The following is an 18,222-nucleotide window of genomic DNA, read 5'->3' as shown; positions in this document are numbered from 1 at the left end:
ATTATTTGCAGTTCTACTCAGAGTTGTCAGAAGCTTCTACTGTTGACCTGAAGATGTCAAAATCTCTCTCAAAAGGAGACACAGGGGACCACACCAATAAGCATGCTTTTTCACTAACACAGCAAGAGGTTGGTACTCTCTTTCTTGCAAACTACTTGTGTTTTCAGATGTTAGTTCATATGAAATTTTCCACTGGAGGTAAGGTGTTGCAGTAAGCCATCTCCTCGTATTCTCCTAATCAATTCTTTCACTTTATCAAGGATCCTAACAGAATTGTAATTTGCACCCCAGTGAAGCACAGCCATTTGCTTTCCTTAAAGCCCCTTTCCTTTGGACTGCAGGAGCGTTCACAGCTCATCCAGTGAGTCGAAGAGGTCAAGTAGCAACTTTTGCAGACCACACTGATACATTCTTCTGATATTTGCAGGAAGCTAAGAAGGTAACAGCTCTTAATAAAATCATGCATCTTCTCACATACTCTGTGTATCGTCCTTGTTAAGCACTAATGAAAAAAAAAAGAAATAATGAAATAATGAAAATGAAAAATGAAAAATGGAAATGATGAAATAATGAAATAAAGCTTGTCTCTGTGCTAAATCCCCCTGTGCCTTTCTGCTTCAGGCCCTTCTTCCTGCATTATTTGGGATTCTCCATCCATTTACAAAGGAAGCGAACACATATTCTGTTTCATCCAGGTTATGGACTGACCACTTCACTGAGATGTTTCCCAAATACCTGTTGCCTTGTCAAGGGCTGATTACCCATCTCCACAGCCTTAATTTCTTACCAGATTCAAAGAACAACGCAACATTTGAGAAAGGGCTTTACTTAAGTCACCTTATCCCCACAGATTACATGATTGTAATCATGTACATCATGGTCTGCGACCATGAGATTATAAAATTTTCTGTTCTAGGTGAAGTGAAGAGGGTGGTTAGCAAGACGGTAACATTAAATTTCCAGAGGGCAGACTTTGATCTCTTCAGCAGGCTGGTTGGTGAAGTCTCATGGGAGACAGTACTCAAGGGCAAGGGAGCCCAGGAAGGCTGGGAGCTCTTCAAAGGGGTGGTCCTAGCAGCTCAGGAGAAAGCCATCCCTGTGGTCCGGAAAAAAAGCCGGCAGGGGAGAAAGCCAGCTTGGTTGAATAGAGAGATCTTGAGGGATATCAAGAAGAAAAGAAATGTTTATGGCCTCTGGAAGAAGGGACAGGCCTCTTGGGTGGACTACAGGAGGGAAGTGAGATTGTGTAGGGAAAAAATCAGAAGGGCTAAGGCTCAGCTAGAAATTGGATTGGCCAAGTCAGTGAAAGATAACAAAAAATCTTTCTACAAATATATAAATAATAAAAGGCGGACTAGGGAGACCATACAGTCCCTATTGGACACAGAAGGGACAACAGTAACAAGGGATGAGGAAAAGGCTGAGGTACTTAATGCCTTCTTTGCCTCAGTCTTTAGTCGTAAGGAGGGTCGTTCTGTCTGTGTACAAACCCAGGAGCTAGAGGAGCATAATGAGGCTCCCATGATCCAAGAGGAGGTGGTCAGAGACTTGCTAGCCCGACTGGACAGTCACAAGTCTATGGGGCCGGACGGGATTCACCCTAGGGTACTGAAGGAGCTGGCGGATGTGCTGGCCAAACCCCTCTCCATCATCTTCCAACAGTCCTGGAAGACTGGGGAAGTCCCACTGGACTGGAGGCTGGCTGATGTTGTGCCCATCTACAAAAAGGGCCGCAGGGAGGACCCAGGAAACTACAGGCCTGTCAGTCTGACCTCAGTGCCAGGGAAAGTCATGGAACAGGTGATCTTGAGTGCTATCATGAAGCACATGCAGGAGAACCGGGTGATCAGGCCCAGTCAACATGGGTTCACAAAAGGCAGGTCTTGCCAGACTAACCTGATCGCCTTCTATGACAAAGTGACCCGGCTACTGGATGAGGGAAAGGCTGTGGATGTGGTCTTCCTGGACTTCAGCAAAGCCTTTGACACAGTTTCTCACAGCGTTCTGCTTGAGAAACTGTCAGCCTCTGGCCTGGACAGGCGCACACTCTCCTGGGTGGAAAACTGGTTGGATGGCCGGGCCCAGAGAGTGGTGGGAAATGGTGTGAAATCCAGCTGGAGGCCAGTGACAAGTGGGGTTCCCCAGGGCTCAGTGCTGGGTCCAGCCCTGTTCAATGTCTTCATCAATGATCTGGATGAAGGCATCGAGTGCACCCTGAGCAAGTTTGCGGACGACACTAAGCTGGGTGGAAGTGTCGATCTGCTGGAGGGTCGGGAGGCTCTGCAAAGGGATCTGAACAGGCTGGACCGCTGGGCAGAGTCCAATGGCATGAGGTTTAACAAGGCCAAATGCCGGGTCCTGCACTTGGGGCACAACAACCCTATGCAGTGCTACAGACTGGGAGAAGTCTGTCTAGAAAGCTGCCTGGAGGAGAGGGACCTGGGGGTGTTGGTTGACAGCCGACTGAATATGAGCCAGCAGTGTGCCCAGGTGGCCAAGAAGGCCAATGGCATCTTGGCTTGGATCAGAAACGGCGTGACCAGCAGGTCCAGGGAGGTTATCCTCCCTCTGTACTCGGCACTGGTGAGACCGCTCCTCGAATACTGTGTTCAGTTCTGGGCCCCTCACCACAAGAAGGATGTTGAGGCTCTGGAGAGAGTCCAGAGAAGAGCAACAAAGCTGGTGAAAGGGCTGGAGAACAGGCCTTATGAGGAGCGGCTGAGAGAGCTGGGGTTGTTTAGCCTGGAGAAGAGGAGGCTGAGGGGTGACCTCATTGCTCTCTACAACTACCTGAAAGGACGTTGTAGAGAGGAGGGTGCTGGCCTCTTCTCCCAAGTGACAGGGGACAGGACAAGAGGGAATGGCCTCAAGCTCCGCCAGGGGAGGTTTAGGCTAGACGTTAGGAAAAAATTCTTTACAGAAAGGGTCATTGGGCACTGGAACAGGCTGCCCAGGGAGGTGGTTGAGTCACCTTCCCTGGAGGTGTTTAAGGCACGGGTGGACGAGGTGCTGAGGGATATGGTTTAGTGTTTGGTAGGAACGGTTGGACTCGGTGATCCGGTGGGTCTCTTCCAACCTGGTTATTCTGTGATTCTGTGATTTACTCTTCAGCTTCATGTTAATCCATTTTTTCTATCACCTACCTCCTCACTTTTTGATTCCTCAGCTTAAAAGTTTTATTTTAGTTTGGATTACAGCAATCATGTTTTTCTTATGTTCAGACTTATCTTTCTCTAAGAAAAACACTAAACATCGCAAATGCATCAGAATTTGTGAACACCAAATTTGTGAACTACCTTCTGGTCACCTTTCTCACTAATATCCAATAAGATCCTCCCTCTTATAAGTTTCTAAGGAACCTCGGCTCTTACCAAGTTCCTAATTTCACATTCTTCTAAGTTCTTTAACCTCTGTATACTCTTGGAATCATATAGAATTCAGAAATCACCCTAGACTCAAGCAGCTTTCTTTTTAGAGACCAACTCCACCTATGCTTTTGAAATAAGCTGCAAAACCTATTCTTACTCCATATTTAGAGTCCTTTATCCAAACTTCCCATCTCTGAAGTTCAAATATTTCTGGACAATTCCCAGTACCACTGCTATCTGTACCACCCTAAGCTAGAGATCTGCTAAAAGCAATTCCTTCCCTGTACTCTTCAGCAACAGATAATTTTCAGAGATGTTGGCTAGGTTTACAAAAGAAAAAAAATCACAAGCAACAAAAAATGAAGTTTACACATAGCACGCCTCAGTGTATAAAAAACCCCTTGTTCTCTAGCAAAGTCAGGTTTTCATCTGAAATAAGCAGATCAGTCTCAAAGGAATATGAACCTCTAGCTCATGACTACCATATTCAAGGAGAATTCAGTACTTTCACTCCATTTCTGAACACAATTCATAACTGTCAAATCACGTCAGCCCTGATCTGAGAATTCCACTCAATCTCTCAGAAACGTTAGGAGCAAGATGTATCTAGACAATACACACTTGTATAACCACGATGCTCCTTAGTGCAATCCAAAAGTGCTGTAGTCCTCAGAGAGAGCACTTCTCTCCAAGTCTGAAAATTACACCAGCAGCCAATGGATTTCTATGTGAAATTAAACATATTAAGAGTTTCATGTAGCAAAACTAATTGCATCTTCAAAACTTCTATTTAAAGGACAGGATAGAGGAAACCTTTCAAGGAACAGAAACCAGCATTCTTCTGACTGCTAGTCAAGGATGCAGAGGAGGGGTTAATTGATAGGAAAGAAACCCCACTGTATTTCACTCCTCAGCAGGTTGCCACACTTTTGCAATGACTTACAGGCCACATTGCCAAGGTGTCCGGGAAAGAAGGAACAATTGTGAGACAACTCACAAGAATTTTCACAGATTCTGACGTATCATTTCTCTTGGGATTTTTGTGAGTGATATGAAATTAAAATACCCACAAAGCATTGCTTCAGTTATGGGTTAGTTCAGCTATGGGTTATTTTTAATTAAGAAGCTGAGTAACAATTGCTTTGTACTACAAGCTGTTGGCACAGAGGCAATAAAAACACTTTCTGATTCTCTTTAATGTGGACATTAAATTAGAGATCAAAGAATACAGTTTCACCAGGTTTCCTAAACTTTCTTCTACTGCATGCTGGCCAAACTGCAAACAGGTTTTTACTCAACTGAATATGAATACATCAGCCACTGTAATGACAGTGTGCTAAGAATATTATAGTTTCCTACCTAAAGCTCTCTTCATTTTGCACGTCTTGAGAAGTGTTACAAATTTATGGAGCAGTCTTATTGCAAAACTCAAGACAGAAGAAATACCTGCCATTGATCTACACTTTCTACAACTGGATGAAGGAATAATATTTGTAAGATTAACAGTTTTATCTTTTCTAAGCTTGGTCCTATAGATTGCATAAAGATGACCAACAACACACCAGAATGTTGGAATAACACTCAACACCCCACAGGAAGGCTTTTTAATCAATTAATTCAAACCGGTCTAGTCGTGACCCTGTCACAAACGCAGAAAGCTGAATTGTCCAAAGACATTTTTAACATCTTTAAACACGATCTGGAAAAGGAGAAAATGTCAAATTAGTTAGCAAATCCTGCTAGACTGGATAGATCTGAAAACATGGGGGAAAGGTTTTTGGAAGCTAAAAATACATGTGCAAGAAAGATGAAAAAAGCAAACTTTAGAACACTTGCAAACCATCTGGAGAAAAATAATCCAGAACTACAGCAGATGAGAAAGACAGGACTGCCGTGATGTGGAGCAAGTCTGAAAAGCAAGAGTGGGAAAACCTATACACAATTTTCAGTGCACCATAACAAGAGAAAAAAACCACAAAAAAAAACCAAAAAACCCCACAACAGTTCTTGACTGCTTATGTATTCAAAAAAAAAAAAAAAAGTGGAAAAAAGTACCCTCTGCAGGCTTCTCGTAAGACTATGCTTATCATATTATGTATATTTAAACATGTCCCAGAATGAGGGGGGGAAAAAAAAGAAGGGTATTTTGGAAAGAATTCAGAAGAGAAAAAAAAAGAAAGCTGGAAGATTGAATTACAAGAAAAGATTAAGGGAATACAAAGCATTACTTTACTAAATGGCAACTAAAAGCAGGGGTGCAAGCATCTGAAGAGTATAATACACCATAGGGAAGGAAGATATGTTCGAAATGTAGATGAAGAAATACAAATGGAAAATTTAGACAGGAGATTAATGATTTAGCTGGCTACAAAATAAATAGTCTCCAAAAGGAAGGGCTAGAAGCCATAGCAACTGGAGTTTAGAGCATATGTAAAGGACAGATGAGAGAGAAGCCCTAGTAGCTGAAACTGTGTCTTTTCCAATCTTAACTTATTTTGATATGGTAAAAAGACTGTGGGAAGGGATACTGCCACATCTGGCAGTAAAACCTATGTATTTCACTAGGATCTTAAAATAACCAAAAAAAGAAACAGTATCAGGGCAAACTGCATATAAGTAGCGATCTTATCATATCCACACAGCTTCCACCAACCGTACATGCTAAGCAAATTGTGCTTTTTTCATAAATACTTTTAAATTTCTGCCTCTTACCTTAAGAAGCTCACATCAAAATGTTAGCTCAAAACCTGGGATGAAAAAGTGCTGACTGGTGCACCAAAAACCATCCTCATAAATGATCTCCCCTTGCCTTATCACATGGAGCAGATGATGACAATATACAAGAGTTTTGATATCAGCTGATAAAGCAGCTCATGTAATGACACAACTATGACGACCCTCTCTGAATCATAAGCAGTCTGGAGATCAGCTTTAGAGTGCGAAGGCAAATCAAGCAATTTCTCTCAGACAAAAGTCTCTCCCCAAGGCTGGGCCACTAGACAAATGGCTCACTGCTACCCTTGTACACAGGGCAAAGCTTTGCCAAAAGTAATAATATTCAGAGGGGCCTTTTAAAGTAGAAAAAAAACTAAAAGGAGAAAAGAGAGAGAGGGGAGGAGGTGGAAAAAAGTTGCTCATGGAATGAATTCCACTATGTTCAAGTTATCCTCCAAAGTAAAAAGGTTTAAAGAGCTATTTTTAATTTCCTGCAACTAGTCACCTGAATACATGGCTTAGAACTTGAATCCAGACCAAATTTCAGCTTTAGAAGTTACCTGCTTCTTCTGCCTCCTGAACTCTTCTGTGCGTTATCAACTGGACATGATCCTAAACTATCACTGAACAGCTGTTGTGCTGTGAAAGACATACATGTTTTCTTGACTATTTGCCAGTTTGGAAAAAAAACAAAGGTTTTCCCTCAGGTACTAAACAAGTCAGAACTGGGTCATGGTTCCACTCACCACAAAGCAGAAGTACACGCAGATAATTCTATTGCCTACATACACACAGAGAGTTCATCAATAAGTAGCAAATAAAAGCCTGTTTGGCTAAAGTATAGTTAGCCTTACCAACAGTCTCCAATTATGATATGAAGCTTGTCCCTTTCCCTTCCTGAAACTGCTGGTGGCTGCTCTTCTAGTGGTCAGCCACTTTTAGGAATGATCCTGAAGCCTCAGGTGAAAACCTTACCCGGCAAAGCCCACTGTAGTACCATAAGCGAGATGCATATTACCCAAAGAAGTATGAAAGACCTACCAGGCACCTTGAAAGATACCTAGACTTAGGAATGTATTTGTTTGTCACCGTATTTGAAACCAGAGTAAAGTTTCACAATTCTGTCATATTTATGTTCTGTTGCTATGTCTGCTTACCTCTGTAATAAATTACTTCAAATGTTTATTATTCAGTGGGCTTGAAGCACTCTACCTCTTTGCTATCATAACCCAGCAACTAATTACTAGGCTAGAGCCAAAGTGACACAAAACCACTAATTGAAACACACAGAAACAGAACACACATACACTCACCCTCATAGAGGTTTCTCCACCGTGGGGCTGTTGCAGCCTGAAGACTTGAGCAACCATGTGTTCTGTGGAAGGGTGCAACAGGATACGTCGGGAAGCCAGTCCCACCATTACGTATCTGCCCATTGGAGACAGGCTCACAGAAATGGCATTAGGGCCTATGAAAAGAAAAGGGGTTATTTCTCTCACAGGCTCCTTACCCTCCCCATTCTTCATTCTCACAGCTTCTTCATTCTCTTCCAGCATTCCCGTAATGTATGGCATACTAAGCTCATTCTTATGAGGAGTAGAAAAGAATAAGGAGAACTGCACAAGTACAAATTTTGCAAGACACTTCCTTGCTGCAAGTGTTTTCCCACTAAGATAATGAAGTTCCTTAAGGAATAAAACCCCCCCATCCATTACCACCTGCCCCATACCAGCACCTTAGCAGTCCAGACCATGCCACAAGTTTCTTCCAAGCAACGTTACATCTGTGGCTGGTTGGAAGGCAAATAAAGTGTTTCTTGTTACTACAATCACTGATGTTCAGACTACTGCATTTCTCACTGAAGGCTGAGGTAACTTCTCACATCCCCACTTACCTTGACTTCTTGATACATGCTTACCAAATCGCTTTGTGTAAAGCATCTCGCCCAAGTTGTGGGGTGCCAGAGAATACACAGCCAATATTCCTTCATCAGGGAAGCCTCTTTGACTGCTGGGAATAAAGGCTGCCAGCAACTGCCCATCGGCAGAGATATCGCAGCTAGCATCATTGTAAATCTTGCAGTTTTGAACAAGCACATTCACAGAGGCTGCAAAGAAGAAAGGAAGTGATTAAAACACTCAGGTTCAACAGAAAATAAAACAAGATTTAAACCTAACATCAGAGAATGAACAGTACATGCAAAAGTCACTCAAGACATTTAGCTTCCTCCAAAAGTTTATGAAACATTAATACCCTGATTAATGTAAAACTTGCTCCAAAACGGAGATAAGACACGGCGATGAGCCCAGGAAATGAAATTACTCACTTCCTGGAGCCTTCAGCCAAAAAACAGTGGCAATTGCACTTTATCAAACACTTTCTTTATTGAGCATAACACCATCCTTTGCAAAGGACAGCACAGTTTAAACAAGTCTCAAATTGTGCCTCTGACACACTCCAGCAGTGGTGTCATTAGAAACAGTACACCTTAATTCACTTCCCCTTCTCTCATTGAGCCCCTAGGTTTCAGCTCCCCTTATCTCCAACAAACAGGTGATGAGAGAAAAATTCTTCCCTGCAGATACATTCATTTCTAACAGCTGATTCTTACACTAATCTTGTATAAAGCAAATGAGAAAGGGCAGAGACTTCTTCAGGCATCCCTCCATTTAATTACTCCAGTATCTGAGACACTCATGCAAACAGTGAAGTAACTGTTTAGCAGACAGAGTATGAGCAGCAACTTGCAAAACCTAAGTTTTACTTCAGCCTCTGACGATGAGTTGCTGGGTGTAACTTGTACGAATGTTTTCCCCTCTGTGCTTTACATATACGGACTACGAACTCCTTGAGATACCAAATCTTACTATGCACTTGTGCCATTCCTAGTACAGTGAGGTTTCAAGGCTTTTTAGCATTGTCATCACCAACAGTTCAATGGTGGCTTGATAAGACAAGGCTGGAGTTTTGTTGACTCCCTCAGCCTAACGTAAATGTACTTCAGTTTTTCACCGAAATTGGCTGCAATTATTCCCTAAGGTTTGGAGATGAAACTGCACAGGCGATTTCGGCAATGGGGAAATTTCAGATTCTAGTATTTTCAAAGCCAAGGGAATAAAAATATTAAAAAAGTAGAAAGAAACCTCATATTTGCAGTACAGAAAGAACAAAGAAGAACAAAGACCCCATCTTACACGCTTGAAGCTATGGCATCATGTGGAACACTATGTCAGCTTCCACAGTCCAGAAGTTCTCTTCAAAACCATCAGATCATGCCCAGCTTAAAAGTGGCTTTGGTTTGTTCAGCTACAATTGCAGATGAGCTTATGAAGGCACTTCTAGGGCTAGATTACTTATTAGTTTAACAAAAGAACAGCGCCAAGAATTCTTTGCGCATACTTCTGAAAGTCTGAACTTCCAAATGAAATTAAGACTGTAACTCAATGCTTTAACAAACTGCTGCCAGAAGAAACAATCTCTGTCCTTTGTTTCCAATTCTTCTGTGGAAAGAAAGCCACATCAGGGAACTGATAGGGTTGAGAAATTACTGATTGTTGTCTAGGTCACTTTTCAGCCTGAACAGTTTCCCAACCTGGCATGCCACGTGGACCCTGACAGCAGCAGAAAAAGAAGTCATGGCAGGGAAGCAGACAGGACTGCTCCTTCTTCCAGCATTGCTGATTTAAAGCCACTGAACCCCATCTGTAGTTCTTCTGGGCTCAGAGACATTTCTCCTGGGAATCGCTTTCCTACATGTTTCAGTATCAACTTCTTCCATTTAAGAAATTCCAATAAAAAGAATACGAAGAAAAAAAGAATAATAAAAAAAGAATAAAAAATGGACTATGTAATTACATTCTGTACCAAACCACCTACACCTGTACTCTAAATTTATTCAACCATTTTTTTCAGTCTCAAAGCTGCTAAAAACAGTAATTTTCAGCCTAGTATAAACAGAAAGGTGCTGAACAGAAAAAGGTAAATAATGGTAGTCACTGTCAGTGCTGTAATAACAGAATCTAAAATACACATGGCCCTTCAAAGAACAGACGGTCTGAAAGATGACAAAATTCTCGAGTGCTTAGTTTGAAGCCAGTTGAACAGGAAGACAACAGAATAAAGATTAAAGACTATACTACCTGATTTTTTAAAAGGCAGTATTAAAATTTGCCCTTTTTTTGTAAATCTAGGCTTCATTCAAGTACTCATTATGTCACCACATGAGAAGATGGGTATCAACACAAAAATTGCAGTCTATGCTGTGAACCAGCTAAAGAATACATGACAACAGGTTGCACTATTGTAATCCCCATCAAACTGGGAGGATTCTTGCAGAGTTCTTCAGTGACTCATTTCAAAACCAGTCCTATTTATTAGCTTTACCAATGGTCTAGGCACAGAGTAGAGCTGGTTGATGAATTCTGTTGACCACAGTGAAATGAAGTAAAAAGACCTAACAGAAGTGAAATGAAAGTGTATTAACATCTATAAATTTCTGATTTAACTAGGAGCTTCTCAGTTGGAAAAAAAAGAGAGAATCAACTTTGGTGATCATAGCAATGATTGAGCTGCATGGCATAACAGTGAAAGAGACAGCAACTCTAAGTTGAACTGGGGAGCACACTTAGAATTTAAATATTGGTGCTAATATACAACCTTGTGCTGAGGCCACATGCAGGATACTGGGCACACTTTTGGTCAGCCATGTCCAAGAAAGACTAAACCCCAAATGGTAAGAAGTTCAGTGAAGAGCTAGGGGGATAACTTGGGAAAACAAAACACACACTTAATGGTTTGGGGTTTTTTTGCAAAGGAGATTGTATTTATAATATATACAAAAAACTCACCAGAAACTGAGAACCAGAAAAAAAATCAGTTCTATTAAAAAATAACACTGACAGGTGAGTAAGTGGGTAAAAGCAGTCATTAAGTTTGGAAAATGGAAGATTTCTACCAGAATAGCAAAATCACTCTAAAGTAGTCTTTTGACAGAAGTGAAAGGGGCAAAGAACTTAACCAATTTTAAGACAGAGTAAGAGGAAATAGACAGCGAGATCAAGCGCACCCTCAGCAAGTTTGCAGATGACACCAAGCCAAGTGGTGCAGTTGCCACACCAGAAGGATGGGATGTAATCTCCAACCTGGAGAAGTGGGCCCGTGAGAAGCTCATGAGTGTTGGGGCAATCAGCAGTTTCAATACATGACGGGGGAAGATGTGATTGAGAGCAGCCCTGTGGAGAAGGATTTGGGGGTGGCTCATTAATGAGAGGCTCAACATGAGCTGGCAATGTGGACTTGCAGCCCAGAAGGACAACCGTATACAGCACCAAAAGAAGTGTGGCCAGCAGGTCAATTCTCATCATCTACTCTGCTCTTGTGAGATCCCTCCTGCAGTACTTTGTCCAATTCTGGAATCCCCAACTTAAGAAGGATATGGAGCTGTTAGAACAGGTCCAAAGGAAGGCCATGAAGCTGATCAGAGGAATGGAGCACCTCTGCTACGAGGACAGGCTGAGAGAGTAGGGGTTGCCCAGCCTGGAGAAGAGAAGGCTCAGGAGAGACATTACAGCGACCTTCCAGTACCTGACAGGGACATACAGGAAAGCTGTGGAGGGACTTTTTAACATGGCATGTAGTGATAGGATGAGGGGAATGGCTCTAAATTGGAAGAGGGAAGATTCAGATTAGACATTGGAAAGAAATTCTTCACAATGAGGGTGGTGAGGCACTGGCGCAGGTTGCCCAGGTAAGTTGTGGCTGCCCCATCCCTGGAGGTGTTCAAGGACAGGTTGGATGGGGCCTTGAGCAGCCTGATCTAGTGGGAGGTGTCCCCGCCCATGGCTGTGGGTGTGAAACTGGATGATCTTTAAAGTCCCTTCCAACCCAAACCATTCTACAATACTATGTGTTTTGCCTAAGAGAGCAGGGAACTAGACTCAGTGGATCCTTTCTCAACAATTCCTTCATAGTTGCAGTGATTTAATCAGCAGTGACCTAAAAAAAAACGGAAAAAAGGTGGGGAGGGAATGGGAACTTACTGGGACTCTCTCAGCCAAACCCAAATTAACTACTCAAAAGACAGCCAAGCAAGAAGGTCAACAACAGAGCAGAACTACATATAACATAGGGAAAGCATTTGTAACAGATAATTATGAAACACAAACATGACCACCCCTGCAAAAACCTTTGATTATTAGAAAATATAGTCCAGTTCCTTTCTTTGGGGTCCAAGAAGTGTCCTCTCTCATTCCTATTCTGCTAAATAAGTTTTTGTCCTGCATCTCTGGGCTCAGGATGCAGTTTCTAAGAGGCAGCCACACTTTCTCTACAATGGTAACTACAGTTATTTGATGTTCTGTGTTGGTAGTAGCAAGACTGTATACTTTCTTTATCAGACCAAAGATATGGGAGTCATTTAGCCCCGGGACCCTACAGTACTGATGAACTCCAAGTGCTTTTCAGAGAGGTGCAAGAAGTTTTAGAGAGGACAGATGCTGATTTCTCTGGGCACAGGCAATGTTTCTTCCTTGTTCTTATAACTATCAAAAATCACAGTCTATAGAATCCATGTACCTTCTCAGCTTTTAAAGTTTGGGGTTTGTTTAACCTAATGCAACCACGGACACTCATAACGAAAGAATCCCACATCTTTTTTGTAAAGTAAGAAATGCTTGTATTTCTTCTGTACCATTTACAGATTCAGGGACATTGCCGTGTCTTGCACGTATCCTTGCAGCTCCATGGCTATCTTTTTTTCTTTCCTCTTCCTCATCTCACACTTACTATATGCCTTTTCAAAATAGTGTTGGGTTAGGATCATCAGTTGAAGGTCTGATGATCATATAGCAGGTCTATTTATCATATAGCACCTGTTCACTCATTTTCTATCTGCACAGAGGTTTTTGGTGAGGAGTCCACAATGATGGTCAACATGACTGCGTATCTTATTCTTTTTGAAATCTGATGCATATGGTGAATGCCTCTTAGTAAAACAGATTGTGAGCTCCCCTGCCAGAAGTGAACTATCTTCCCCCTTGATCTGTGCCTGGAACATAAAACATCACAGCTGCAAGTTGTGCTGAACAAGAAAGAGCACCTGTTATTTCAGTCTTTCAGTATCTGATTCACACAGGCATTATAGTTCTTTGCTCTTCACTCATTTACAAAGTATGAGGGACTCGACAGCACTTACACCTAGAACCAAGGGAGCTACTCTGCCAGCAAAAAAAGACTAAATGTGAGAGATGGAAATATAAGCAAGGTTTCATTCTAAGAAATAACAACTAAGAGATCCCCAAGACAGAGGGATTAAAATACTCAGCATTTGACAAAGGCACAGGCTACTTGATCAGCCCAAGGCCTGATCTATGAAAATGAAGCCCATACAGAAGATTTTAGGGGAAAAAAAATGCTATTTTTGCAAAACCATTTAGAAGAAAGCTGCTCTTTCATGTCTTGTTTTCTTTTTTTTGTTAAAGCAGCCACCAAGCTGACAGAACAGATCAAAAGAAACATCAGAGAACAAATTAATTAAGCTGTTGTGCCAACTTGGAATGCTTACACCTACAGCATAATTATGCTTGAAGCTGAGGAAGGGCTTGGATTGCTGGCAGCAACAGCAGTTTGCCAAAGGAAAACAGTGCTGGATGCACTGTTTGCTACTAGCCACACGGAAGGATGACACCTTCTTAATAGATGCTCCTGTATATATGTTGTTTAGCATGCTTTTTTTTAAAAAAAAAACCTTTTCTTCATTTAAGTTCTTCCGCATCCCACTGTGGATCAGTAAGTATTGATTATATCACCTTCCTCAAGTCCCAGTCAATGCTAGAACAGGACAAATTCCTGATGCGGTAGAACTGGACCAGTTCAGCCACAATGGCTGTAAAATTAAATAATGAGTGTGAGAGAAACTATATTCAAAAGATATAAACAAGAGAAAATCTTTAAGTATTTTACCTGGGGAAAAGCTATGATCTGTACTGTTCACTGATTCAATACTTCCTGTTAGCTGCAGGAAATTTTGAGGATAAGTAACAGTTACTAGAAGAATATTAAATATTTGCCTCTGCTGCCCAAACAAATTCCCCACCCAAAGGCTGACAATTACAGCTTAAGACCGGGTCATGTTAATTTCAGAGTTATTAAAAGCAAAACTGGCAAAAGAGAAAAGAAACCTGAAGCCATCTTTTTCCATTTTGCCATTTACAGAGAAAGACAGGGCAGAGACTAAAATCCCGTAAGTTTCCGCAAAGACTGTTTTCTCCAAGACTAAGAGAATTCTCTATCGTGTACTTGTTGGATTGAGCATTAGTGAGGTCACTGCCACTGAGCCAAGTCCTGAGCCCAGGACTCTGAAAGGTGCTGGGGCCCTGCTGCTGAGATCACAGGACTGTGCTAATCATGCTGCTGTCACTTGTTCAGATGCGTTTGCTTCAGTGGAAAACATCCTACTTCCAAACTATCTTTTATTTGTTTAACTGTAACAGGAAGAAGAGCTGCTTGGAGATGGAGGTTGGCCATGGAGTCATTTCTTTGATGGAGAGTGGAGCTGGCAGACAGTTCCAAACTTCAGCTGCATCATTTCATCTGCCTGAACTCCCAAACCACTCCTGGCTTAAGTCAGTCCCAGGAAGTGCAATAGCTCCCTCTGTGTAAGCGTCTCCCACATTACTGCCTCCGATTTACAGGAAATGATGGAAAAAAAGCAGCCATTGGAGCAACATGCTTTACAGGGAAAACAGTTAATTTCCAAGATCATGAACAATCAGAAAAAAACTCCTCCAACCCACCACTCCACTGTTACACATTTAATTTCTCAATATCTCTACAATTCTGTGCACCTTGGCAAACATCCAGCTTGCCTTTGTTCTGGGCCTAACAAGCTTAGCAAATACCTGTTTAGGGATGAGCACAGCTGCTACATCTTCACATATCCCTACTGGACCTTGGCAGATGGAGATATAGCAAAAAAACTAGAAACATCAGAGCTGGGCTCAGCATATGAAAAAGAAGCAGTAGAGTAAAACTGAACACTTCCAAATGATAATAAATCAAATGGACAAGCCAAGTACTGTGAAGCACAAAGTGGGGAATCAGAAGTGCTTGGTACAGGTTTGTAGCAGTAACCCTGCCTGCAAAGGGCACAAAGACAACAAAAACTGTAGCTCAGTTTCATGCTAATTGGAAGCTATTTCAGAATGGAAGTGTCCTGGTAAAGGAGAGGGAGAAGACTGAAGTAATGATGTACTGAGGAGCAGATGGTTCTTGTTTTCTATGGGATTCCATAAATTAAAAACAAACATCTTACGCTTTTTTTTTTTTTTAATTAGCAGCCTTCTTAGCAGCCAGATGAGGCCAAAAAATGCTATTAGCAGTTGTAGGCACTCTTCAGATAGTTTTACAAGCTTGCAGAGTAATCCTAAAGAATTTAAGTAAGCAACAAGATGCTTTCCCCTCTGACTTCATCTTTATTCTGCTCCAGTGCCTGGCTGGACCACAGAAAGTATTGCCACCACATGGCAAAACCCCACTTTGAGCACTGATCTTCAGCCTACGACTTTACATGAATAGTACAAAGTTTGGCACTTAACAAGACGCGTTAAAGCACTGGAACACATGTTCAGCACTGTATTCTACTGTCAAGATGACACTGCATATTCCTTTCTCAAGGACAAAATATATAGCACCTTCCCCCTTTACAATGTTGATGGCTACCGTCTAGAATCAGAGCTTTTCTTTCCCACCAGGCTATAAACACCATACCACAATATCCTATAGAATGGGAAGGAAGGAGATGGAACCAACAGATAAAGTAGGAATGACACAGTAAGAAAGTTTTTTGTAAAGGGATGGGCTACTGGTGGCTTTCCCCTAGGTCCTCCTATTTCACAGGGATTGGAAGGTAAATGGCCCCATCACTGGAAGTGTTCAAGGTTTGGAAGGAGCTTTGAGCAACCTGGACTAGGGACAAGAAGTCCCTGCCTACAGCAGGGAGGTTGGACTGGATGATTTTTCAATCTCCCTTCCAATCCAAACCATTCTGTGATTCTGACTTTGATTCCCTACATCTCTGCTGCTATAGTTTCACTATATGTGCTCCTTTTGTGTGTTCTCCAAGCATCAGGACAGAATCCCAGAGAGATGTAATTTCTATAACAGAAGTGCAGAACAGACAGGTCTAGGACTGAGAGAAATCTTTTTAAAATTCATTTAAATGGCTACCCGTGAAAGCAGAAGTCTTAGGGAGAACAGGGATTCTGTTTTTAGAAGAAGATTCAGTCCCTTAAAGCAGAGCCCAATCTGGCTTTGCTGAGAACTCAAGCAATGAATTTCATATATGCACAGAGATGGCCTAAGCTAAAGATCACTGTACAAAGAAATATCCATGAGTATCTACCTCCTGTCTTCATGCCAGGCTACCACAAACATTTCTGCAGCTGTGCAGCAGGCTATATCAGGATACCATTCTGAGTTAAAAATAGCCTTTCTAGTCAAGATAGTTTTAGCCCTGAAAAAGTCATTCCTTGATCAGCTGACCACAAGCATCAAATATGCTTGTGTCTGCATAAGCAAGCTTATTCTAGTATGAGAGCCAACTTATACCATAGAAAACATGTCAAATTATGCAATCATTTTCACAAAGAGAAGGAGAAAATGAATAAAAAACTAACCCAAATCTGCTATATTACTCATATTCTTGACCAAGAAGGCGCTTTCACCTGAAATATGAGACAAATCACTGCTTTTGCAAATGGCTAGAAGCTACATCTCCTACCCCTGATTTGCAACAGACCAGGGCCTCAATTCCCAAAACGTATTGCAGCACTTCAGCCTGCGCTAATGTAAATAACTTGGAGAATTCAGACCCAATTCATTAGTAAATTCTAAGTGTAAAAGTATAAAGATAATATGCCTCTAGAAACTTGCTTGTAAAAGAATCAGGATATTGGATACAGAAGTCTTCTAAGAGGATTGTATATTCCCATGAGAATGCTCACAAAAAAGCCTGGATTTGCTGACAGCAAGAATATACAAGCTAGACAGAGCAGGAACAGCTCTGCATGCTCTTAGTCAACTTTGTCAAAAGCCTAAGCATTTTACAGTCCCAATGCAACAAGACAAATCAAATAATACAAGGCCTGCACCACAGAGCTACCTTCGGAAAATCCTAGAGCTTATGGTAGCTCTGGTTAGTACAGACTTAAAAGATACCACTAGTATCCTTTCCAACTTACCATTGCTGATTTCAGGCAGATCAAATTTAGTGAAGTCCCACCACTGGAGCCGGTAAGTGGTGTTGGCAATGTTACTGGCCACAGCTGACTGTCCATCCCCAATCACAGCACCTACAGAAAAGGCAGAAATAGTTAGCAGCTTAACCTCCAGAAGATTACCCAGAAAAGAGCTGGGCAGACGAAAACACAGAAAATCTCTCAAAATCCAATACATATAACTCTAGATTCTTAAATAAACCTTATTTACAGAAATAGAAACACCTCCTAAATAAGTAACAAGGCACAGGAAATTAATAGGACAGCACCTCCCTGCAATTCTGCAATTTCTGAAAGAAAAGGAAGTTGAGAGATAAGACTTTCCCAGATTCACACAGCAGTAATCCTACTCAATTCACTTGGTGCAAATGCATTCTACTTATTGGTACCAGTAAAGCTGTATTTCACAGACCCAAAATTTTTTAGTACAGCTGTGAAGACAGACCAGAACATACACTAAGGAAAAGCATTGCTCTGACAAATCACACACATTTGTGAACATAATCCCTGCTACTACTATAAACTCCACTCAGGAGATAGAGGCTACCTATAGTATTTGCCACACAGCAAGGACTGTAACAAAATCTTGAGGAGGAGAACCTACAAGCTGGCCCTTTTCTGCTCTGCACTGCCCACCCTACAGCAGAGGCAGGGGCTGCCCTGACTCCAGGCAAATGATAAGGACCTTGCTAACCACCCACAGATTTGGGCAACAGCCTGAAACAGAAGGCTAACCAGAATACATGAGAAACTAGCACAAAGAACATAATTTTCTGGGCAGAAAGGTACTGCCACCGGTAACTCAATTTGGCATACATTTGAGAAAGCTCAGAGGCATTAAATGCAGTCCTTGGGAAGACAAGTAG

At 41.8% G+C, this 18,222-nt stretch overlaps 1 protein-coding gene across 3 annotated transcripts in view; it reads right to left on the bottom strand.

The window, feature by feature from the left end:
* The window catches only part of AMBRA1 (autophagy and beclin 1 regulator 1), a 139,306-nt gene that overhangs the window by 35,522 nt on the left and 85,562 nt on the right, over window positions 1-18,222 (bottom strand). For all 3 annotated transcript variants that reach the window (XM_069858031.1, XM_069858032.1, XM_069858033.1), the window contains 3 exons: window positions 17,321-17,431; window positions 8,002-8,190; window positions 7,397-7,551 (listed from right to left, as the gene is read on the bottom strand). In XM_069858031.1, the coding sequence (XP_069714132.1) occupies window positions 7,397-7,551; window positions 8,002-8,190; window positions 17,321-17,431 (455 nt within the window). The remainder of the gene's footprint in view (window positions 1-7,396; window positions 7,552-8,001; window positions 8,191-17,320; window positions 17,432-18,222) is intronic.

This window comes from Phaenicophaeus curvirostris, chromosome 5, assembly GCF_032191515.1.
Source record: "Phaenicophaeus curvirostris isolate KB17595 chromosome 5, BPBGC_Pcur_1.0, whole genome shotgun sequence".
In the NCBI taxonomy this organism is placed as follows: Eukaryota; Metazoa; Chordata; class Aves; order Cuculiformes; family Cuculidae; genus Phaenicophaeus; species Phaenicophaeus curvirostris.
This window is presented reverse-complemented; position numbering and strand designations above follow the sequence as displayed.